General features: G+C 44.1%; 1 protein-coding gene across 5 annotated transcripts in view; it reads left to right on the forward strand.

Moving 5' to 3' along the window:
* PTPRT (protein tyrosine phosphatase receptor type T) overlaps positions 1-26,330 on the forward strand; it is a 700,314-nt gene that overhangs the window by 452,351 nt on the left and 221,633 nt on the right. For all 5 annotated transcript variants that reach the window (XM_038750174.1, XM_038750176.1, XM_038750173.1 and 2 more), the window contains exons 9-10: positions 19,062-19,263; positions 22,051-22,153. In XM_038750174.1, the coding sequence (XP_038606102.1) occupies positions 19,062-19,263; positions 22,051-22,153 (305 nt within the window). The remainder of the gene's footprint in view (positions 1-19,061; positions 19,264-22,050; positions 22,154-26,330) is intronic.

Below are 26,330 nucleotides of genomic sequence, written 5' to 3' on the forward strand. Positions count from 1 at the left end.
CAGAGAACCAACAGTGTTTTTACTGCCACCATGTCTGGTAATAGCTTCTTCGCAGTAAAACCTCCATTTTAGTGGAGGAAGAAGCGAGTATGGTCTAAATCAGATTCTTCTCAGATTCTCTTGCCAGCATTGTTGCAAACAAGGCCTGGGTTTGCCCTGAAGAACTAGCTAATTTGAATCAGTAGGTCCTGAATTTATTCTTGCAAATATATGTAACCATAAATTGTGTCTCTCACAAGAAAAAAAAATCCTGCTGTGAAATTGTGATTCTGAGTTTCCATATACTTATCATTCATCTGAATAAAAGATGTGCTATTAATGTAAATCCTTCCATCAGCTTGTCCTCTTGTAAGCATTTTCTGGTTGTTATTTATTTGATTGCTTCAGAACAGTTTTTATTTGCAGTTAGGTGCCTATTTTTTTTTATAACACCTACATGTCCGGCTTCCAACCCAAGACCAGGAAAGGTTTTATCCCTCTGCCTTAGCTTGGAAGGAAACAATTTTGTCCAAGTGAAAGTAAGTCTCCAGACAAACCTGTAACATATGAATTACGGACATGTATACGTTCCATTTTTATCCAATAGATGCTATGAAAGAAGGAGCATAATTGGTTGATTGCCATTTCATTGTTAATTATTTCATGATAAAAACTCACCTGTCACTGGGTATGATCATAATAGTGATAATAATAATATTTGTTAATCACTTACTATGTCCCAAGCACCATATTAATCAGGTCCCACATGGGGCTCACAGTCTTAGTAGGAGGAAAAACAGGTACTGAATCCCCATATTGTGGATGAGGCAACTGAGGTACAGAGAATTTAAGTGACTTGCCCAAGGTCACACAGTAGGCAAGTGGAGCCAGGAATTAGAACAGTCTTTGGGAATCAGGCACAGATGAAAACCAGGAGTGGATTTCTACAAGAATAGCAATAGTAGCTATGGTATTGGAGTGTTCATTATACGTGCCTACCAACTCTGTTTTATTGCATTCTCCCAAATGCTTAGGTACACTGTAAGCAGTCAATAAATATGATTGATATTATGTGTACTCAGTGATCAGAGTTCTCAGGGTCCTCACCACTCAGGCAACAGTCCTTAGTCACCAAGGTATTCATTCCAACATTCATTCTGCAGATTGTAAAGGGCAGGGATGCAACATTGGATGGATGGTGTCCTATGGTCCTGGGAATGCCTGGAGAGAGTGTGGTCTCAAGAGTTCTCTGGGTAACATGGATCTCTATCCCAGTCTCATTGCAGGCAGGGAATATGGCTGTTGTTGTACTGTACTCTCCCAAGTGCTTAGTACAGTGCTTTGCACACAGTAAGTGCTCAGCAAATACAACTGAAGGAATGAACCTTCCGACCCTGTGGGGAAGCAGGTTTCCAGCCCGCATGGCCCTCCAGCATGGAGGGTGAGGAATGATGGGAGGATCGAGGGGTGCTGAGGAGGTTGCTTGGTCACCTGGGACAGGGTGTACCCACTGATCAATGGTGTTGATTGAGCGCTTACTGGATGCAAAGCATTGCTCTAAGCACTCCAGGAAGAATGTCCTGAAGTGACCGTATTTGACCAAATAGCACTCCAACCTCGACTTAGGGGTTTCGTGGTCAGTAAAGCGGATAAGCTGCATTTACCAGTGCAAGCAAATCACCAGCAAAAAAAAAAGAGGGAAATGTCCCTGTAATTTTTGGTCAGCCCAGCTGAAGCAGGGCACTGGGCAATCGCTTGGTGAACCGAATCATTTGGGCCAGTGTGGATCAGCCAAGCAGAAAACTCACTATGCTGTCTGGGTTATCCATCTTAGCAGCCTGCAGATTTGGAGTCATCAGATGATTTCTCTCTCCTGTGCTTTATGCTGCCCCTGTACACCTGCTCAACCAATTTATTTGTATGAAAAAGTTGGTCACTTACCCTAGAAGGTAGGTACAGACAGCTGAAAAATGACCCCTCCTCTCATTTTTCCTGCTGGGTTGCATCTTGGGATAATAATAATGATGGTATTTGTTAAGCGCTTACTATGTGCAAAGCACTGTTCTAAGTGCTGGAAAGACCATTGTTTCTGACTTTGAACTACATCATCATACCCTCTTAAAGTGGGGCCCCCATTTCAGCAATGGCATAATGGTATTCATTCATTCAATCTTTTATTGAGAGCTTACTTTATGCGGAACACTTTACTAAGGACTTGGAAGAGTACAATACAACAATAAACAGTCACATTCCCTGCCCACAATAGGTTTACAGTCAAGAGGGGTGGAGACAGACATCAATACAAATAAATAAAATTACAGATATGTGAATAAGTGCTGTGAGGCAGGGAGGGTGAAAGAGCAAAGGGAGCAAATCAGGGCAATGCAGAAGGGAATGGGAGATGAGGAAAAGTGGGGCTTAGCCTGGGAAGACCTCTTGGAGGAATGGTGCTTTCAGTAAGGCTTTGAAGCAAGGGAGAGTAATTATCTGTCAGATTTGAGGAGGGAGGACATTCCAAGACAGAGGCTGGATGTGGGCAAGGGATCAGCAGTGAGACAGGTGAGATCGAGGCACAGTGAGAAGGTTAGCACTAGACAAACGAAGTAGGCTGGCTGGGTTGTAAAAGGAGAGAAATGAGGTGAGTTAGGAGGGGGCAAGGTGGTGGAATGCTTTGAAACCAATAACGAGGAGTTTTTGTTTGATGCAGATGTGGATGGGCAACCACTGGAGATTTTTGAGGAGCAGTGTGACGTGTCCTGAACTTTTTTAAGTAAATCCCAGTGGGTTCCTGGTGTGAAGCCTTGGCTTTTGGGTCTGCTAAGCACTAGTCTGGGATGGTGTGTTACTTCACAGTGAAATGGAAATTCAGGCAACCGCTTAGTACAGTGCTCTGCACACAGTAAGCACTCAATAAATATGATCTATTGATTGATCATTCAATCCCTCAATCATGTTTACTAAGCACTTGGGAGAGGATATGAGAGGATTGATAGATGTGTTCCTTGACATGTTCCCTGCCCACAAGGAGCTTACAGTTTAGAGGGATTCTCCCAGTCAGAAAAGTCATTCCCATTGAGGTCTGAAAGATCCAGAACTCCATGGGAAATTGCTCAACCCTCTGCTTCCTAATGTGTTCTGCAGATCTGGTTATATAGGTGTGAGTTTCTGCTTGGGACACTGGCCAGCTAATGACCCGATCCTATACTAGATCTTGATTCTCTCTGGTCTGATTTAATGTTTAGGCTTAGGTATTTCCATCCTCTAAAAGAAACAACTCCTTCAGATTTTTACGTTTGGGGGAGTTCTGTGTGACTGTCAGATTGCTGGCATAATAATTGAGCTGTTGCTGAGCCAAATGACATTCAGAATTCATAGTTGAAAATGTAACACTTAAAGAAAAAAATGAGTACAAAAGTTAAAGCTTCTGGCTTGATCATTTGTAATCATTCCTTACAGCGAGTTCCAGCTGGCATTGACATTACTTGGTATCTTCACATTGATTTGATTTACTTTCTCCTTTACTTTAATCTTCTCCAAAGCATGTCATCTATAGATCGACGGGACTCGAAGCGTGGCAGATGGAAAGGCTGGCCCTGCGCTCGAATCTGTCAGAGTGATGGGCAACCCTTCGATGCTTTTAAGAGTTAACTCCAAGTCTCTGAAAAGAGACTGCCAATGGAACTCATTCCAAGAAAGTTGGTTGAACCCAGGGGTGGGAGTAAGAAACTTCTCTGCCGCCTTTTGTCAGTATATGTCTACACCCATTTACCGCTAGGTCCAGATTCCTTATTTATCAAATATTTTGTTTCCTCCAGTAAAATGATTCAGGCTTGTAGGTTTAGACAAAGTCTCTTCACCCTCAGTCAAAGAAGAGGCTAGAAGACTCATGCTGTAGTGGAAAGAACATTTCCCTGTGAATCAAAGGACTTGCTTCTAACCCCAGGTCTGCCAATTGTCTGTTGTGTGACCTTGGGCAATTCACTTAACTGCTCTGTTCCTCAATCCCCTCATCTGTAAAATGGGGATTAAGACTATGAGCCCCATGTGGAATATGTACTGTGTCCAACCTGATTAGCTTGTATCTACCCGAGTGCTTAATATAGTTGCTGGCACTTAGTATGCACTTTAAAAATACCATAAAAAAGGCAGGAGGAAACTAACATGAGTGGATGAGGCAGAAGTGGCTGGAAGAAATGATGGTGTTGGTGTAGGAATGACTGACTAGTACAGAAGTCACTTTTGACTCTCATATTGCGCTCTTTCCTGACAAAGGATTTTAGGCACAGGTAGCAGAGAAGTGAAACGGGGACGTGAAGGAAGGATTTCTAGGGAAAGGGAGCCTAGCCCCACAGCTGAAGGATGCTCACTGAATCAAATTGTCTCACAGGTTGGCCATCTTCCCTCCCTCACCTTAACCCAACAATCATGTGCCACTCGCCTGGTTGCACCTCTGCCCTTCGCACTGTGGGAGACTTGGAAATTTGCTTACCCCAGAACTCACCCAGATTTGACCCCACTCTCCCTGAGCTCAGGCTCTGTGGCTCTTGGGGGTTAAGAGGAGGTAGTTAACAATAATAATGGTACTTGTTAAGCACTTACTATGTGCCAAGCACTATTTTAAATACTGGAATAGATGCAAATTAATTAGGATGGTGACAGTCCCTGTCCCGCAATGGGCTTAATCTCCGCAGTCTTAATCTCCATTTTACAGATAAAGTAACGGAAGCCCAGAGAAGCTATTTGCCCAAGGTCACACAGCAGACATGTAGCAGCATTAGAACCCAGGTGCTTCTGGCTCCCAGGCCCAAGTTCTGCCCACTAAGCCATGCTGCTGTCCTCAGCAGAGTTCACGGTCAGAGGGACCCAAAGGAAGCAGACATGGCTTAGAAAGAGCACAGGCTTGGGAGACAAAGTACCTCGGTTCTAATCCCAGCTCCATCACTCATCTGCTGTGTGACCCTGGGGACGTCACTTAAATTCTCTGTGCCTTAGTTCCCTCATCTATAAAATGGAAATTAAGACAGTGAGCTCCATGTGGAACAGGGACTGTGTCCAACCTGATTACCTTGTCTCTACCGAAGAGCTTAGAACTGTGCTTGGTAAGCACTTAATAAATACCGTTATTATTCATTCATTTAGTACTAGTGTCTTTTGGGTTATCAGCCCAGAAGGTGAGCGCACTTTGATCCAATCCAGTAGCTACGACCAGGAAGGAAGACAGGAAGGCTGGTAGAGAAAGAAATCAAACACCAAACCCAAATGTTGTAGGACACCCTTTTACAAGTCTAGCAATCCCTTGTTCAACTGCATGGTGTTGAAGTCCCTGTGAAGTGGTGGAAGTGGGATATTGGCACTGGATAGATACAAGGTAAACAGGTTGTCCCACATGGGGCTCACAGTCTTAATCCCCATTTTACAGATGAGGAAATTGAGGCACAGAGACGTTAAGTGACTTGCCCAAGGTCACACAGCAGACAAGTTGCAGAGCTGGGATTAGAACCCATGTCCTCTAACTCCCAAGCCCGGGCTCTTTCCACTTAGCTACACTGCTTCATTTCTCTGTGCCTCAGTTACTTCATCTGTAGGGTGGGGATTGGGATTGTGAGCCCCATGTGGGACAAGAGACTACGTCCAACCCGATTTGCTTGTGTCCACCCCAGCGCTAGGTACAATGCCTGGCACTGGTAAGCACTTAACAAATACCATAATTATCTTCTAGACTGTGAGCCCATTGTTGGGTAGGAACTGTCTCTATATGTTGCCAATTTGTACTTCCCAAGCACTTAGTACAGTACTCTGCACACAGTAAGTGCTCAATAAGTGGGAAGCAGCATGGCTCAGTGGAAAGAGCACGGGATTTGGAGTCAGAGGTCAGGGGCTCAAATCCCGACTCTGCCACTTGTCAGCTGTGTGACTTTGGGCAAGTCACTTAACTTCTCTGTGCCTCAGTTACCTCATCTGGAAAATGGGGATTAAGAAAGACTGTGAGCCCCCCATGGGACAACCTGATCACCTTGTAGCCTCCCCAGCGCTTAGAACAGTGTTTTGCACATAGGAAGTGCTTAATAAATGTCATTATTATTATTATTAATAAATACGATTGAATGAATGATACTGGCATGTCCAGGCTAATCAGGCCTTGGGATAAGGACTTTGCCAGATATAGATTAGCCTTCCAATAGGAAGGAGGAAATGGGCCCATATTATGGAAAACTGAGTCTCACAGAAGCTGGGAGTCTTTTCAGTGATCTCTATGTAATTAAGACAAAGATTCAGGAAAACATTTTGTTCTTGACCCTCATGCTCATCTTTGTTACTATTACAGGATACCAGTAATGGAATTTGTTAAGTTCTTACTAGGAGTCAGATACTGTACTAAGTGCTGGGGTGTGTACAAGCAAATTGGGTTGAACACAGCCCCTGTCCCACGTGGGGCTCACAGTCTCAATTCCCATTTTACAGATGAGAGAACTGAGGCCCAGAGAGGTAAAGTGACTTGCAAGTGGAGAAGTCAGGATTAGAACTCATGACCTCCTGACTCCCAGGCCTGTGCTGTATCCATTATGCCATGGGGCACAGGCTGTTAAGCTTTTCCAGTTACCTCCATTCATTCTTTCATTCAATCGTATTTATTGAGCACTTACTGTGTGGAGAGCACTGTACTAAGCGCTTGGAAAGTACAATTCGGCAACAGAGACAATTCCTACCCAGAAAGGGGCTCACAGTCTAGAAGGGAAAAACAGACAACAAAACAAAACAAGTAGACAGGCATCAATAGGATCAAAATAGATAAATAGAATAAATAGAATTCTAGAAATATACACATCATTAATTAAATAAATAGAATAATAAATATGTACAAATATACACAAATGCTGTGGGGCGGGCGGGGGGGGGTGGTAGAGCAGAGGGAGGAAGTAGGGGCGATGGGGAAGGGAGGAAGAGTGATAAGAACAGGGGCCTGGGAGTCCGAGGGAGCCAGGACCTGCCTGTGTGACCTCGGGCAAGTCATTTCACTTCTCTGGGCCTCAGTTCCCTCATCTGCAAAATGGGGATTAAATACCCATTCTTCCTCTTACTTAGGCTGTGAGCCTCATATAGGACCTTATTAGGTTCATCTGCTCCTCTCAGATCTCCCAGTTTACCTTGTTTATCTTGCTTCTTGGTCGTAAAGAAAAACTATTTCCATGTAAACTTGGCAGACTCGTTAGTGTGATGCATGATTGCCATTTTAAGAAACTGTGTTTTTTCTGAGCCACATTCAATTATACATAATCCTGCTTTCGTTTTCCAGAACCTTTCATCCAGAGGGTTGAAAGTAGCTTAGAAACGCATGCCTCTGTCAAAGTTGTCCCCTCTCAATAGCAGTCAGTGATATTTGTTGAGTGTTTGATGTGTGTACAGATTTGCAGACTAGAGGGGGAGACAGACATTGAAATAAATTACAAATAGGGGAAATGGCAGAGTGTAAGGATAAGGGCTGTGGGGCTGAGAGTGAGGTGATTACCAAGTGCTTAGAAGCAAATAGAAGGAAAAACGTGGGAATAACATTTATGTAAATATCTGTCTGTAATTTATTTTAATATCTATCTCCCCCTGTAACCTGTAAGCTTCTTGTGGGCATGGATCACTTATACGTACTCTATTGTATTGCATTCTTCCAAGCGCTTAGTATAAAACTCTGCACACTGCGAGAGCTCAATAAATAGCATTATTTGCTTAAGTGCTTACCATGCACCAAGCCCTATGCTAAAGTGTACATAAGTCCCACAGCATATTTATATACATAACAATAATAATAATAATAATAATGGTATTTTTTAAGCGCTTACTATCTTCCAAGCACTGTTCTAAGCCCTGGAGTAGATGCAAGGTAATCAGGTTGTCCCACATGGGGCTCACAGTCTTAATCCCCATTTTACAGATGAGGGAACTGAGGCAAAGAGAAGTTAAGTGACTTGCCCAAGGTCACACAGCAGACAAGTGGCAGAGTCAGGATTAGAACCCGTGATCTCTGACTCCCATGCCCGTGCTCTTTACACTAAGCCACGCTGCTTCTCACATCTTTGTTAGATATTATAAATTATTTATATTAATGTCTGTCTCCCCTTCTAGACTATAAGCTCATTATGGGCAAAGGAATGTGTCTGCTCATTCTGTTGTACTCTCCCAAGTGCTTTGTACTGTGCTCCACACTTAGTGCTCAAAAAATACCATTGGTTGATTGGTTAATTGATATGGGCTTTGTTCAGAAAGCCCTCTTGGAGGAGATATGATTTTCAGATGGCTTTGAAGGTGGTGAGAATGGTGGGCTGTCCAATGTGAAGCGGGAGGGAGTTCCACACCAAAGGGAGGATGTGGTGGTAAGACAGACGAGATGGAGGCACAATGAGAAGGTTGTCATTAGGGGATCCAGGGGTGTAGTCTGGGTTGTAGTAGGAGATCAGTGAGCTGAGATTTCCCTTCAGTGGGGAAACCAAGGCGTAAACCAGGGAAGCAACTTGTTAATACAGTGAGAGAGATTTAGAAATCCAATTAGGAATCCTCACTCACCGAAAGGATTTTATGCAGGCTGTGAGGAAGTGGGTGACCCCTCCATTTCAACCACCTTTAGGAACAGGGTTTACAAACACCTGTGTTGAAGAGCCACTATGTAATCCTACTCAGAGGCAGGCAAACAGGCTAGCTCTCTGAGCCTGTGGTGAAAGTCCACTTCAACTTTGGGTTAGTACAGTGATGGTGTTGGGAGAGAATCCAGAAATTGTGATTTGGAGGCCTTTGTTAGAATTTGTTAAGCCAAATTCCTTCTTTGAAAAGAGATACAATATCCATTTTTGCGGTTTTACTTCATATTCAAGGACAGTCAGTGTCAGACATACATAAATCCAATTATATTTAGGGGATGGAAAATAAAATTGGCTTTTAATGCTTATTACCATGTCTGTGGAATATTTTAAAATGGGACAAGAGTGTCCCCTTAGGTCCTTTTTGTGATGAGGTTGGCAAGATGGCTCTTGTTTGTGCAAACGAGGCTGTGCATCACCTTTGCGATACCTGGAACAGGGTAGATTATCTGCCCTCCCCTGAAGAACTCCATTACCCTCCACCTTGGAGGCCTCCAAAAGGACTGTCTCAAAGCAAGTAGAGAGGGGAGTGATTGAAATAGATCTTATGTATGTTTTCCTCAATTCCACCAAAGTGATATTCTTAGACTTCAATTAATGAGAATCACTAGAATGCCAGTTCTCATTCATTCATTCAATCGTATTTATTGAGCATTTATTGTGCAAAGCACTGTAGTCAGCACTTGGGAGATAACAATATAACAAAAGACAAACACAATCCCTACCCACAACAAGCTCACAGTCTAGAGTGAGTTTTCCTTTAGACCACAAGCTTCTTGAGGTCAGGGATCTTTTCTAACTGTTGTACTCTCCCAGGTGCTTAGTCCAGTGCTCAGTGCATATTAAGCCCTCAATAAATACCACTGATTGATTGTGGTTTCCCTAAGAGAGTCCTCAAACTGGGGGTCTGTGGGGAAAGTGAAGCCCTTACAAGACTCTGCTCTCTTTTCCATAGGTTGTTGATGAAGGCAAGTTTCACCATGGCTCCCTTCACATGATGCCTTTCTCTCCTTCAGCCGACCTCACCTTCCTCAGAGAGCACTAAAACTAAAACGGTCAGCAGGCTTGTTAGGTGAAAGTATCGGTCCCACCAGTTGGAGCTCCTCTCCTGGAAATTAGATCATTCTTCCAAAGAGGAAAGAAAACTCTGCATTTTGGGGAAGTGAACCATCATCTCAGAAGATTCAGATTTGAATCTAGGACGGACCACTTATTTAAGAGGCCAGTGGGTCTCCCTAGGCCTAGCCACATGCTTTTCCATGCTATGAGATAAATTCCTCCTGGAGACCCTCTTGGCTCTCTCTACAGCTTGGGAGGGAAAGGAATAAAACAGATAATAATGATAATAATGACTAAGGCACTTTTACAGCACTTACGAGGTTCCAAACACAAAAGTGCTGGGGTCAATACACGGTATTCAGACCCTGCCCCACATGGTGCTCACAATATTATCCCCATTTTACAGATGAGGTAACTGAAGCCCAAAGAAGTGCCGTGACTTGCCAAAGGTCACACAGCAAACATGTGGCAAAGCTGAGATTAGAACCTTGGTCCTTTTGATTCCCAGAACCGAGCTCTGTCCACTAAGCCATGCTGCTTCTCAAAGATCAGAGAGTGAGGTGGGAAGGAAGTGGGATCACTCACATGCCTTTTGAGGAAACTGTTACAAAGTACAAAAAATAGAGGGGTGCAGAGAAAGAGAGAGAGAGGGAGAGAGAAAGAAGTAAACTGAAGTGAACATTCAAATACAGTGCATTGGCCCAGAAATCATTGCCCAGCTTGCCAGTTAAACAGCAAATTGATTTTTAAATTGCATTGTGTACCTGGAAGACAATATTTGATTTAGTCCCACAGCTTGAATAGATCTGTTCTCTAAGCTCTGAATTGGGAAAACACACTGGAATTTGCTGAAGAACTCAAGCCTGAAGTCCTAAAATGTTTATGTAAGTCCCTTAGATGGAACATAACTATTTGTCCCTAAATTCTGCAGTCCATGACTGATTGTGATCTGTTCAGATTAGAATCCTATTTAAATTCAGTTCAAATTTACATTTGCTTTACTTACCAAAGACAACTATTTTATTTTAAAGTGGAAAGTTTGTGAGAATAATAATAGGGAAATTAATAATGGTTCATAGGACGGTTTTCTCATCAAGTTGGATAATGCAATTTGTTCAGAAATGGTCAAGGAACAGAGTTACAGTATTCATTTCTCTTGTCCTTTCAATCAATCATTCAATCAATGGTATTTGTGGATTTATTATGCAGAGCACCAGACTAAATGCTTGGGGAAGTATAATATAGTAGAGTTGGTAGACATGAACCCTGCCCACAAGGGGCTTACACTTTGATAAAGAACATTGACAAAAAACAGTGCTGCTTTCTGTGGTTGGATCTGAGAAGAGTCGGGTATTAGGGGGATATCAGCCATGCCTTTAGTTCATATCATTCTGTTCCAGGGCAGGAGTGTTGCTGATCTGTAAAATATCATCATGAGTTTTGAAAAGTTCTGGGGTGTGTTTGGGGGAAGGGTGGAGGGAGAAATTTTGATTGGTGCAGTGAGTTGACCACTGATATCTGAAAATAGATGTCTCTGTGACCTGTTACCTCTTTGGCCATGAGCTTATGGCTTCCTGTTGGACAACTGAATCTTGTCATCAGGCTGGGGCTGGAGGTGGGAAGAAGTGAAGAGGGAAGGTGAAGGGTGACTGTTGGAAATAGGCATCACAGGGCTGGATCTGTGGTTTCTGGATGTATCTATGAAGAAGAAGAGCTGAAGTGTGGGAGAGAGGACTTCTTGGTGTCCAGATGGCACATAGGGCTGGCATACTTGCTCTGAAAAACTTACTGGGAGCGCTTAGCATCGTGCTTTGGCAAGGAAACATTGCTTAATAAATATAGTGATAAAGAGGATTAGGAGTATTAAGGTGGGAGGGAGTGAGGAGCAGAGAGGATCCACTTTTTTTCTTTTTATGGTATTTGTTAAGTGCTTATTATGTACCAGGCACTGTACTAAATAAGCAATGTGATAGATACAAGCTAATCAGGTTGGACACAGTCCCTGTCCCACATGGGACTCACAGTCTTAATCTCCATTTTACAGATGAGGAAACTGAGGCCCAGAGATGTGAAAGTGACTTGCCCAAGGTTGCACAGCAGACAAGTGGCAGAGTTGGGTTTGAACCCAGGTCCTTCTGACTCCCAGGCCTGTGCTCTATTAGTTCACAGTGCTTCTCCACTTCTGGCTTTTGTTTGCCCATCCTCTTCTTCCAGCTCCCACTCTTCAGGAAACCAACCAATCCCATTGAGATTTTGCTGGTGGGTCAGCCCAGCCCAATGGGAAGCACATGATGGTGAGCTGTAATCAATCAATCAATCAATCAATCATATTTATTGAGCGCTTACTGTGTGCAGAGCACTGTACTAAGCACTTGGGAAGTACAAGTTGGCAACATACAGAGATAGTCCCTACCCAACAGTGGGCTCACAGTTTAAAAGGGGGAGACAGAGAACAAAACCAAACATACTAACAAAATAAAATAAATAGAATATATATGTACAGGTAAAATAAATAAATAAATAGAGTAATAAATATGTACAAACATATATACATATATACAGGTGCTGTGGGGAAGGTAAGGAGGTAAGATGGGGGGATGGAGAGGGGGATGAGGGGGAGAGGAAGGAAGGGGCTCAGTCTGGGAAGGCCTCCTGGAGGAGGTGAGCTCTCAGTAGGGCCTTGAAGGGAGGATGAGAGCTAGCTTGGCGGATGAGCAGAGGGAGGGCATTCCAGGCCCGGAGGATGACGTGGGCCGGGCGTTGATGGCGGGACAGGCGAGAACGAGGCACGGTGAGGAGATTAGCGGCAGAGGAGCGGAGGGTGCGGGGTGGGCTGTAGAAGGAGAGAAGGGAGGTGAGGTAGGAGGGGGCGAGGTGATGGAGAGCCTTGAAGCCCAGGGTGAGGAGTTTCTGCCTGATGCGCAGATTGATTGGTAGCCACTGGAGATTTTTGAGGAGGGGAGTAACATGCCCAGAGCGTTTCTGGACAAAGACAATCCGGGCAGCAGCATGAAGTATGGATTGAAGTGGGGAGAGACACGAGGATGGGAGATCAGAGAGAAGGCTGATGCAGTAGTGCAGACGGGATAGGATGAGAGCTTGAACGAGCAGGGTAGCGGTTTGGATGGAGAGGAAAGGGTGGATCTTGGCAATGTTGCGGAGCTGAGACCGGCAGGTTTCGGTGACGGCTTGGATATGAGGGGTGAATGAGAGAGTGAAGTCGAGGATGACACCAAGTTTGCAGGCTTGTGAGACGGGAAGGATGGTAGTGCCGTCAACAGAGATGGGAAAGTCAGGGAGAGGGCAGGGTTTGGGAGGGAAGACAAGGAGTTCAGTCTTGGACATGTTGAGCTTAGGTGGCGGGCAGACATCCAGATGGAGATGTCCTGAAGACAGGAGGCGATGCGAGCCTGGAGGGAGGGGGAGAGAGCAGGGACAGAGATTTAGATCTGGGTGTCATCAGCGTAGAGGTGATAGTTGAAGCCGTGGGAGCGAATGAGGTCACCAAGGGAGTGCGTGTAGATCGAGAACAGAAGGGGACCAAGCACTGAACCTTGGGGAACCCCCGAAAGTAAGGAGATGGGAGGGGGACGAGGAGCCTGCAAAAGAGACTGAGAATGAACGACCGGAGAGATAAGAGGAGAACCAGGAGAGGACGGAGTCTGTGAAGCCAAGGTCAGATAGCGTGTTGAGGAGAAGGGGGTGGTCCACAGTGTCGAAGGCAGCTGAGAGGTCGAGGAGGATTAGGACAGAGTATGAGCCGTTGGATTTGGCAAGCAGGAGGTCATTGGTGACCTTTGAGAGGGCAGTTTCCGTGGAAGGTAGGGGACGGAAGCCAGACTGGAGGGGGTTGAGGAGAGAGTTGGTGTTGAGGAATTCGAGGCAGCGCGTGTAGACGACTCATTCAAGGAGTTTGGAAAGGAATGGTAGGAGGGATATGGGGAGATAACTAGAAGGTGAGGTGGGGTCAAGAGAGGGTTTTTTTAGGATGGGAGACACATGGGCATGTTTGAAGGCAGAGGGGAAGGAACCAGTGGAGAGTGAGCGGTTGAAGATGGAAGTTAAGGAGAGGAGAAGGGATGGAGCGAGAGATTTCATGAGATAAGAGGGAATGGGGTCAGAAGCACAGGTGGCCGGAGTAGCACTTGAGAGGAGGGAGGAGAGCTCCTCTGAGGATACTGCTGGGAAGGATGGGAGAGTAGCAGAGAGTGTTGAGAGCCAGGGGGTTGGAGAAGGGGGGGAAGTGACATTGGGGAGGTCGGACCTGATGGATTTAATGTAATCACACTCAGGCGGAATTTCAAAGGTGTGCTTTGGGTTGTATTTCTCTAAAGGTGTGTTAGTACTTGCAATATATGTACTCATGAATATCTCTCTGGAGCCAAACTCACCGCTGGCTCTCTGAGGTGGAAATCAGGGACCATTCCCATTCACTAACCACAAAAAGCAAGGCTGAAATGTGGGAGACATGAGGAGTGGTGCTCAAACTACAGCAGAATGTTTTAGGGTTGAAGGCCTTCTTCAAAAGTCTTCAAAACATCAATCCACAGAAGGTGGGAGGGAGAGACAGAAGGTGGGCTGAGGGCTCATTTAATCATAATATCCCTCTAGGTCAAGTATAAAGCGCTACAAATTTACCAGTATCCAATCCCAAAAATCCTTGTACCAACCCCCTGTTTTAATGGTAAGCCATTCCTAATTTATTTTCAAACTATATTTAAACAAAGAATCAATGTTGCATATTTTTAGGACACTCATTTTTCAATCCGGATGATTCTTTTTTTTTAACTAGAGTCCTGTTTTGAAAGTTTGCTTTAGAATTTGCCAGGATCCACCAAGTGGCCAGCCCTGAAAGAAAACAGAAGTTTTAGAATGGCCTTAGAGAGCCAATTTCAGGCAGGTCACCAAATCTAAAAATCAGCTGTTTTATAATAAAAACACTGACATCCCTTGAAGTGGCACAGTTCTCTTGGGGGCTCTGTGCCTAAATTTTCATTGTTCGCTACCATTGGGTAACTGAAGGAATTCATTATTTCTGAGGTGTTTTTTTTCCCAGTCATCAGAACAAGCCTCTGGTCCCAGCATTCTGGGTAGTGACCGGCCATGTCTCCATACAGCAAAGCTCGCCAGAGGTCCTTAATCGGGTTTGTCTGTCAGAAAGCCAGTAGGAAATGGTTTTGCATTTTGAGCTTTCAGGGTAGCTATTGAAATCAAATTCTCTTTGTTCTTTGTAAAACAAAGGTCTTTCTAAATCCTTGTTGCCATTGTTTTTAGGTTCATGATGCAGCAGAATTCTCTTGCCCCTCTTTTTCATGCCTGCCTTCTTCTCTTCCATGCACCATCGCCCACCCCCACCTTCATGAAACCAGTGACTTAAAATTTTCAAAGACTGTCTCTAGCAAAGCTGGGAATTAGATTTTGAGAAGCCCTTCATAAAAAATTGAAGACCCACTAAATTAACATACATTGATTTATTCATAGTGTTTCATTACAAATAAGTGAGGATCCTGTAATATAAGGAAAGGTTAGGGAGCGGGAGAGCATGGTATATTATATTGACAGCTCAGTTGAAATTGAGCCGCCTTTGGATTGAATTTGGAACACAGGGAAGGAATTGGCTGGTAAATAAGTCATGAGTTTTACCTCCAAGTATCTGTATATCAAGAGTTGCCACCAGTATACGTAGCCACACTCAGGTGGAATTTCAAAGGTGTGCTTTGGGTTGTATTTCTTGCTAAAGATGTGTTAGTACTTGCAATATATGTACTCATGAATCTCGGTAGCCAAACTCACTGCTGGCTCTGTGAGGTGGAAGTCAGGGATCATTCCCATTCACTAACTAGAAAAAGCAAGGCTGGAATGAGGGAGAAATCAGGAGCAGTCCTCAAACTACAGCAGAGACTGAACAAACATCATGGATTTTCCTTGTTAAATGGGCCTCTTATGATTTCATTGGTCAGTGCTATCCAAGTGGGTGTTCCTTGCTCCTTGATCCTGGCAGCAACATGGAGTAGTGAATAGAACACGAGCCTGGAAATCAGAAGTTCATGGGCTCTAATCCCAGCTCTGTCACTTGTCTGCTGTGTGACCTCGAGCAAGTCATTTCACTTCTCTGTGCCTCAGTTACTTCAACTTTAAAATGGGTATTAAGACTGAGAGACCCGCCTGGGACAGGGACTGTGTACAACCTGATTTTCTTGTATTCACCCCAGCACTTAATACAGTTCCTGACACATAGTAAGCACTTAACAAATACCATAATCATTAATGACCACGTGTTTTGGCCCTGACAAAACTGTCCTGCTGAGATTGCATCAGATCCTACCTTCCAAGCATCTTCGTGAGGAGAACTACAGAGGAGTTGGTCATATTTGCTCCTATTCATTCAATTGTATTTATTGAGTCCTTACTGTGCACAAAGCACTGTATTAAGCTCTTGGGAGAGTACGATATAACAATAAACAGTCAAAGTCCCTGCCCAGAATAAGTTCACAGTCTGGAGGGGGAGACAGACATTAATATAAATAAATAACAGATATTTACTTAAGTGACATGAGGCTGGGAGAGGGGATGAATGAAGGGAGCAGGTTGGGGTGACGCGGAAGGGAGTGGGATAGATTAAGCAGCCTGTCAGGCACCCCATCTAACAGTCACCAGGACAAGTGATGGTTTGTGGATTGATCCATGGGTAAAGATTGCTGACTTTATATAAACTCTGCCGCCCCTTCTGCTTCTCCCCCTCCCTCTATCTTGAGAGGGGGTGGGATGGGGCAGTGGGTGAAGAAGAGAGAAGGATTGAGTGGGAAAATGAAATACATAATGGATTGTTCAACCAAAATGTGAAATTTTGCAAGTCATACTCTCTGAATCACATGATTTGTGACCTTTGGTCGCACAGTAAAATTGTAAAGAGATACCTGTTGGCTTCCTGCAGTCACTGGTATCAACAGCTAACAATGGAGGAACTTTGTGAGGTCAGGGGGAGACACACAGAGTTATGTGAAGGGGGTTAATTAATTCCATTCAGTGAAATAAAGCAAGTCAGTGACTGCTATTTATGCACAACTGATGAATCATAGTATCTATGTTGGTGGAAGACAGCATTACTGAGGAAAATGAAAATTCACTGACACCGTACTCTTCAAGTCTCATTTTATCCCTTGCTATGAGAAGCAGCATGGCTCAGCGGCAAGAGCACGGACTTGGGAGTCAAAGGTCATGGATTCTAATCCCGGCACCGCCACAAGTCTGCTGTGTGACCTTGGGCAAGTCACTTAACTTCTCTGAGCCTCAGTTACCTCATCTGTAAAATGGGGATGAAGACTGTGAGCCCCATGTGGGAAAACCTGATGATGTGTATCCCCCCTAGCGCTTAGAACAGTGCTTTACACATAGTAAACACTTAATAAATGCCATTATTATTATTATATTATATCCTTTCTGCTACCTGGAACTCCCTCCCTCTTGATCTTTCCCAGACCTGAGCACTTCCTCTTCAAAGGACTTCTGAAATTATTCTCCTTCAGGAGGGCTTCCCTGATTAATTGCTCCTCTCCACTGCTTTTATTTCCCCAAATATTACCACAGCACTTGGCCCTGACTATACACTTACATTACCCCTTGCAGCACATCTGTACAAACCCTACAGCACCGTTTGTACATATCCACTTTCCTTATTTTTCCTAGTTCCCCCACTAGCCCCTCTAGGGCAGGTACTGCTTTTTAAAATCTACTGTCCTCTCCTCTCCTCTCATTAACTTCTCTCCCCTCTCCCCTCACTCTGCTGATGAAAAACCATTCATTCCATATTTTCCCACTCCTCAAGAACGTCCAGTGGTTGCCCATCCACCTCTGCATCAAACAAAAACTCCTTACCATCAACTTCACTTCACTTCTCTGTGCCTCAGTTACCTCATCTGTAAAATGGGGATTAAGACTGTGAGCCCCCCATGGGGCAACCTGATCACCTTGTAACCTCCCCAGTGCTTAGAACGGTGCTTTGCACATAGTAAGCACTTAATAAATGCCATCATTATTATTATTACTATTATCATTATTATTATTATTAAAGTGCTTACTATGTGCAAAGCACCGTTCTAAGCACTGGGGAGGTTACAAGGTGATCAGGTTGCCCCATGGGGGGCTCACAGTCTTAATCCCCATTTTACAGATGAGGTAACTGAGGCACAGAGAAGTGAAGTGACTTGCCCAAAGTCACCCAGCTGACAATTGGCGTAGTCGGGATTCAAACCCATGAACTCTGACTCCAAAGCCCGGGCTCTTTCCACTGAGCCACGCTAAGTGCTTACTATGTGCAAAGCACTGTTCTAAGCACTGGGGAGGTTACAAAGGTGATCAGGTTGTCCCATGTGGGGCTCACAGTCTTCATCCCCAATTTACAGATGAGGGAACTGAGGCACAGAGAAGTTAAGTGATTTGCCCAAAGTCACACAGCTGACAATTGGCAGAGCTGGGATTTGAACCCATGACCTCTGACTCCAAAGCCCAAGCTCTTTCCACTGAGCCATGCTGCTTCTCTAAGGCACTTTAAGGCACTGAAACACCTCTCTCCTTTCTACCTAGCCTCACTCATCTCCTACTCTGCTGTTGTAGCACCACCCTACTATTTGTTGCTTAATCTCACCCATCCAGTCCAGCAACCCCTTACCCACATTCTCTCTCAGTTCTAGAATTCCCTCCCCCTTCATATCTTATAGTCTACCACTCTCTCGACCTTCGAAACCCTCCTAAAATCACATCTCCTACAAGAGGCCTTCACAAACTTAGCCCTTCATTTCCTGTATCCACCCTCCCTTCTGCCTCAACTATGTAGTTGGTTGGTAACCCCTTAAGTACTTTGATATTCACCCTAGGCCCACAGTACTTGTGTAAGTGTTCTGTTTCTCTATTTCCCCTACCCTTAGTGTAGAATGTAAGTTTCTTGTGAGCAGGATTGCATTGACCAGGTCTGTTGTCTAGTGCTTTGACAAGCACTTAGTATAGTGATCTGCACACAGTAAGGATTCAGTGAATAGCATTGATTAATCGATTGATCCTGAGCACTTAAAACAATGGGAAGTACTCAAAAATACTCTTGATTGATTGATTTTAACCACTGGTTTCAGTCACTCCCTAACTAATGAACCAAAATGGCCTGATTTTTTTCTTTTGCCTGCTCTCCCATCCTCCGACCTCCTGGAGGTAAGGCTGAAAATGGTGAAGTGGAGCATAGCAGGTAAAAAGGGAAGTGAGAAAAGACATGGTTCTGGATAACTCACAAACTGGGTAACTGAGATTTAACTGCCAAGCTAGAGCTTCCCAAGGTTAAGGCAGTCCCTCCTTGTTTCTTGAAGAGAATTAAACAGGAAGCTCCTGACTCTTGGTGTCCCTATTTTGCAGATAACCTACAAGGCCGTTGGGTCATTAGATCCCAGTGCCGATCTCTCCAGCCAGAGAGGAAAGGTCTTCAAACTGAGGAATGAAACTCACCACCTCTTTGTAGGCCTGTATCCTGGAACCACCTTCTCCTTCACCATCAAAGCCAGCACCGTCAAGGGGTTCGGACCCCCCATCACAACTCGGATTGCTACCAAAATTTCAGGTATGTCACTTAGGAGATTGACCGAATGGCTTCAGGGGGTTGGCTCCTTGCCCTAAATGGTGCAAATTCAGCTATGATGGGTCCTATTCTTTCCTAACTAAAGGGTCCCAAGGCAGGTGGATGGGGGGCCCTTTCTACTGGTTGTCCGGGGTCTCTCTTTGGCCAAGTGCTTATTCATGATGGAGGGGAGAGTGGACTTTGTGCCCCTGGGAAGCGGTACCCTCAAAACTGAAGGATGTTGTCTCTGCCTTGCATGGAATTTAGTGGGAGAGACAGGGCATGTGTGCTGCCTGGACTTGCCTCTGTCCCTTAAAGGTCAGTCTTACCTCTTAGCCATGCCCTCCAAAGTCGTTCAGAGAGAGAAAGAAGAGCTAATGTCCCTGTGCCCAGAATGTACATTTTTCCAGTGCATGTGCTGCATGAGGGATATTCTCTTACCTTTTTATTGGTATTTATGTGCCAGACAATGTATTAAGTGCTGGGGTAGATACAAGCTTATCATGTTGGACACAGTCCATGTCCCGCACAGGTCTCACAGTCTTAATTCCCATCATACAGATGAGGTAAGTGAGGCACAGAGGAATGAAGTGACTTGCCCAAGGTCATACAGCAGACAGGTGGTGGAGCCGGAATTAGAACCCAGGTCCTTCTGACTCCCAGGTCCATGCTTTATCCATTAGGCCACGCTGCTTCTGTACTGTGAGTGGATGAGAGTTTAGTCTCCCTTTAGTATAGATGCAAGTCAGCTCACTTCTCCCCAGCATCAGAGTCCCTTAGGGGGTGTCATTCACTCTCTCATTTCACCAGGGAACCACCCAATTCATTACCGCAGAAGATATCTCTATTAACTTGGAATGAATGTTCCTCTCTGGGCACATAATATAAACTCAGGACAGATGAAAGCACAGATTTATTGCTGTCTGCTTGGACTGGGCATCTCCCCCAAACATCACAAAAAATGCAATAGCATTCACTCTGAAATCCCAATCCTCCCATTCCGCAAATTCTATGATGCCACCATTTGCTCTGTTTTCTCTAGGAATTTGATAGATGAACAATCTAGTGGGAGACAAAGGGTTCCTTCTCACCTGCCCTGATGATGACATACTGGGCTACACTTGATTGCAGTAGGCTGTTTGGAGCACCCTGCCTTCCTAGTGGAAAGAGCACAGGCCTAGATGTTAGAGGACCTGAGTTCTAATTCAACTCTGATACTTTGGGTGCTGTGCGACCCTTGGCAAGTAATAATAATAAAGATAGTATTTATTAAGTGCTTACTATGTGCAAAGCACTGTTCTAAGTGCTGGAGAGGTTACAAGGTGATCAGGTTGTCCCACGGGGGGCTCACAGTCTTAATCCCCATTTTACAAATGAGGTAACTGAGGCACAGAGAAGTGAAGTGACTTGCCCAAAGTCACACAGCTGGCAATTGGCAGAGCTGGGATATGAACCCATGGCCTCTGACTCCAAAGCCCGGGCTCTTTCCACTGAGCCACGCTGCTTCTCTAAGTCACTTAACTTCTCTCAGCCTCAGTTACCTCATCTGTGAAATGGGAATTAAGATTGTGAGCCCCATGTGGGCCATGGACGGTGTCCAACTTGTATCTACCCCAGCACTTAGTACAGTGCCTGGCATATAGTAAGTAATTAATACCATAAAAACAAAAAGATCACAGGCCTGAGAGTTAGAGGATCTGTGTTCTAATCCTGGGTCCACGACAATAATAATAATGGTATTTGTTAAGCGCTTACTGTGTGCCAGGTACTGTACTAAGTACTGAGGTGGATACAAGCAAATTCAGTTGGATGCAGTCCCTGTCCCACATGAGGCTCACAGTCTCAATCGCTATTATATAGATGAGATAACTGAGGCACAGAGAAGTGAAGTGATTTGTCCAAGGTAGCACAGCAGACAAGTGGCAGAGCCAAGATTAGAACCCATGACCTTCTGACTCCCAGGCCTGTGTTCTATCCACTAGGCCATGCTGTATGACCTTGTGTCTTGTGTGCTGTATGACCTTGGGCAAGTCACTTAACTTTTCTTTTTCTCAGTTATCTCATCTGCAAAATGGGGATTAATGCTGTGAGCCCCAGATGGGACATAGATTTTGTCCAACCTATTTAGCTTGTATCTAATTCAGAACTCAGTACAGTGTCTGGCACATAGTAAGTGCTTAAGAAGACCATAAGAAAAATCAAACAAGCCTTGCTGTGCATTTGCCAATTGTAAATCTTAACTGGAACCAATTTTTAGCAGGGTTGTGATGGGTAAACTAGCTTTTACCCTTGATAAAATCTTCTCTGAGAGTATGTTGCCTTCTCTGTCTTGAAGGAACAGAATCCATCTTTCCACTGTTCTGGTCCAGGCTATTCTCAGCCCTGGGACTTAGGCATTCTCTGAGTTCCATCCCTAGTCAATAGATTGTAAGTTAATTGTGTAATGTGTCTACAGATTCCGTTATCCATCAGTTGTATTTATTGAGTCCTTAAAGTGTGCGGAACACACAGTAATATTCTGATAGAGTACACTCTTCCAGGCACTTAGTACTTACTCTACACACAGTAAGTACTCCAAAAATACAATTGATTGATCGTGTAGCTTCCCCCAGGCCATGGGCCCCTCTAGACTGTGAACCTGTTGTGGGCAGGGATTGTCTCTCTTTATTGCTGTATTGTACTTTCCAAGTGCTTAGAAAGCGCTCAGTAAATGAATGAATTAAATGAATGAGTATGTGTCCCACCAGTACGTGATGTGGGTGATTATTTTGCTGTCTGTCTTCTGCACAGCACCTTCGATGGCTGAATATGACACAGATGCTCCACTTAATGAAACGGATACCACCATCACGGTCATGTTGAAACCCGCTCAGTCCCGAGGAGCCCCTGTCAGGTAAAGTTTTGGATTTCAGTCCTTTTCACGTGGGAACTTTCATTACTGTTGTTGCTGTATTTGACAAGTGCTTATTTATAATAATAATAATAATAATAATAGCATTTGTTAAGCACTTACTATGTGCAAAGCACTGTTCTAAGTGCTGGAGGAATACAAGGTGATCAGGTTGTCCCACATGGGGCTCACAGTCTTAATCCTCATTTTACAGATGAGGTAACTGAGGCTCAGAGAAGTTAAGTGACTTGCCCAAGGCCACACAGCAGACAGGTGGCAGAGCTGGGATTATTATGCCCCAAGCAATTTGAGGAGCAGTGGAAAGAGCAATGGCCTGACAGTCAGGAGGCCTGAGTTCTACAGAATCCCGCTCTGCCATTTACCTGCTGTGTGGCCTTAGGAGAGTCACTTAACTTCTCTGGGCCCCAGTTTCCTCATCTGTAAAATGGTAATAAGATACTTATTTTCCCTTGCTCTTAGTCTGTGAGTCCCAGGGCTTCCTACAGGGAGTGGCACATAGTAATAATTTTAATAATAATAATTTTGGTATTTGTTAAGCGCTTACTATGTGCAAAGCACTGTTCTAAGCACTGGAGTGGTTACAAGGTGATCAGGTTGTCCCATGTGGACCTCACAATCTTAATCCCCATTTTGCAGATGAGGTAACTGAGGCACAGAGAAGTTAAGTTACTTGCCCAAAGTCACACAGCTGACAAGCCGGGGAGCCGGAATTTGAACCTATGACTTCTGACTTCCAAGCCCGTGCTCTTTCCACTGAGCCACACTGCTTCTCTAGTAAGCACTTAACCCAATCATTATTATTATCATTGTCAGTAGTGGTAATAATAATAATAATAATAATAATAATAATAATAATGGCATTTGTTAAGCACTTACTATGTGCAAAGCACTGTTCTAAGCACTGGGGGGATACAAGGTGATCAGGTTGTCCCACATGGGGCTCACAGTTGTTTATCCCCATTTTACAGATGAGGTAACTGAGGCTCAGAGAAGTTAAGTGACTTGCCCAAGGTCACACAGCAGACATGTGGCAGAGCAGGGATTCGAACCCATGACCTCTGACTCCAAAGCCTGTGCTCTTTCCACTGAGCCACACTGTTTCTGTAGTAGTAGTAGCAGTAGTAATAGTAGTAATTGGCTTAATACTAGTAGGTAGATAAAAGAGAATCAGATCAAGCACAGTCCCTGTCTCACATGGAGTTCACAAACTAAGAGGTAAGGAGAGTGGTTATCTTATCCCTATTTGACAGATGAGGAAAATGATGCTCAAACTCACAAAACAAGCTGGAGTCAGCTGGGCTCTCTTGACTTGCTCTGACCTACTCTGTTGCTTCTCAGATCCTGAATCTGACCCCAACAGACACTCAGCATACTGATTCTTGGTGTATCACAATAGCTACTTTCATAGAACCTGACTGCCTTAAGTGGAATTCACTTCAGAATAAGAGAAGTCCTAGTCTAGACTTACCTGGGAGGGAACAGAAGAAATTCTGACAAGAAGCCTCCCCTGTATCTCCGCAGATGTCCAGCTGATGAATGGCCTTGAATGGCACCAGGGGTGGCCTATTTTATGTAAATAATAATTATTATTATTATGGTACTTTTTAAGTGCTTACTATGTGCCAAGCTTTGTTCTAAGCACTGGAGTAAATACAAGGTTATCAGGTTGGACACAGTCCCTGTCCCACCTGGGCCTCATAGTCTTAAGCCCCGTTTTTTTACAGATGAAGTAACTAGGGCCCAGAGAAGAAAAATGACTTGCCCAAGGTCACACAGCAGAGAAGTGGCAGGGCCGGGATTAAAACCCAGGTCCTTCTGATTCCCAGGCCAATACTTTATCCACTAAACCATGCTGCTTCTAATCATGGAAAGCAGCCAGCTTGTTCTCGGTCTTTCCTTTGAACCAACAACTAAACTTCCAATGCATCTTATATGAAGCCATCCTTCAGCTCATAGGTTCAGACATAGTAGGAGGCCTGTTCAAAAACAGTATCTTTTAATGAAATGTACTTACACCTCCAATGGTGGGTAAACTGGCCTTCATTCTCCATTCTCTACCCCAGAAACCAAATTACTCCATTGTTTACACACTTCACAGGTCATTATCTGTGAATAATTCACAGCTCTCTGTTTGCATTGAGATTATTATGGGTACTCCCAAGCCGGAAAACTGATTAATTGAGGCTACTTTAAACTATTGTTATTATTAGAAATGTTCTTCTTACTAATGGACATTTCTACCACACTTTGTACAGCAGGGTGTTTTGCAATCATTTTGCCATCACCCAGGAACTGTGAATTCTATGTTTATGCTCCCAGCTCCTAAGTACTGCATTGTTGGACACTGCTGAAAATCTACTGTCCAATAATTGCTATAATAATAATAATAATAACTATTATTGTTATCATTATTGTATTTGTTAAGCATGCACTACCTGTCCAGCTCTAGGGTAAGTATAAGATAATCAGTTTGGACACAGTCCCTGTCCCATATGAGCTCACAGTCCAAGTAAGAGAGAGTAGGGTTTAATCTTCATTTTACAGATGCGTGATCTGAAGCACAGAGAAATTAAGTGACTTGCCTATGTTTACCCAGTAGACCACAGGGTTTAGAACCCAGGTCATGATGACCTAATGGAAAAACCCTGCCCCATGGAAGTCAGAGGACCTGGCTTCTAATCCTTGCTCAATCATATGCCTGCTGTGTGACTTTGGGCAACTCACCTAACTTCTCTGTCCCTCAGTTTCCCCAAATGCAAAATGGGGCTGAAATACCTGTTCTCCCTCCTACTTGAACTGTGAGCCTCATTACCTGAATACCTTGTACATGCCCAAGTTCTTAGAACAGTGCTTACATGGTAAGCACTTCACATACTTTATTATTATTATTATTATTGAGTTCACTGACTCCCAGGCCCAAGCTCTTTCCACCTGGCCATGCTGCTTCTCACACTGCCCAAAGCCCAAATCCTAGAAATGAATAAACAAAAGAACAGAGATCAAATGGCCAAGCAGAGTAAATCTGAGATGGTTTTCAGTCAATCCATCCATCGTACAGTGCAGAGCACTGCACTTAGCACTTGAGAGAGTACAATATAACAGAGTTGGTAGAAATGTTCCCTGCCCACAGTGAGCTTACTGTATGGAGCAGGGAAACAAGACATTAATGCAAATAAATAAATTACAGATAGTGACATAAGTGCTCTAGGGCTGTGGGAGGGAGTGAATAAGCCATGCAAAGTGAGTGCAAGGGTGACACAGGAATGTTGTAAAAGGAAATGAGGGCTTAGTTGGGGAAGGCTTTTAATAAAGCTTTGAAAGTGGAGACAGGGATGGTCTCTTAGATATGAAGAGGGAGGGTGTTCAAGACCAGAGGAAATGTTGGGGGGAGAGGTCAGGGTTGAGATACATGAGATTGGAGGTATAGTGAGCAGGTTGGCATTAGAGGAGCAAAATATGTGGGCTGGGTTGTTATAGGAGAGCAGAGAGGTAAGGTAGAAGGGGTAAAATGATTAAGTGCTTTAAATCCTGATGTAAGGATTTTGTTTGACGCAGAGACGGACGGGCAGCCATGGGTGGGTTTTGGGCAGTGGCGAGAAGTGGACTGAATGTTTTTGTCAAAAAATGATCCAGGCAGCAATATTTTTGTCAAGAAATGATCCAGGCAGCAAAGTTAAGTATGGACTGGAGTGGTGAGAAACAGGAGGCAGGGAGGTTACTGAAGAGGCTGACCTCCCTCCCTGAGGTTTTGAAAAAGTAGTAAAGCTCTGAGGGAGCAGTGAACAGGCATGATGGTTTATGACGTCTGAGCCCAAGTTTTTGTAGTTTGCTATGATGAGAGTGCTACTATTTATCATTTTATTGATGCTTTGCAATTTCCTATGTAATGTTCAAAAAGTCCACCAACACATTTTACCATACTGTGCATGTTCAGAAATTGAGGCTATTTTCAATATAAATATTTTTCCATAAGAGCTTGAAAGGAATACACTCTTTACTCCACTGTCATGCCCACATTTGCAAGGACAAAAAGACTTAGCATAAATACAATTCCCAGCTACAAACACTTTGGGTTTTTTGGGATGTTAGGTTATGTATGCATGTTATTTCTATCTTCCATCTCTTGACCCTATATCCACTCCCTTTTGTGTCACCTGTG

This window comes from Tachyglossus aculeatus, chromosome 8 (assembly GCF_015852505.1).
Source record: "Tachyglossus aculeatus isolate mTacAcu1 chromosome 8, mTacAcu1.pri, whole genome shotgun sequence".
NCBI classification, from domain to species: domain Eukaryota; kingdom Metazoa; phylum Chordata; class Mammalia; order Monotremata; family Tachyglossidae; genus Tachyglossus; species Tachyglossus aculeatus.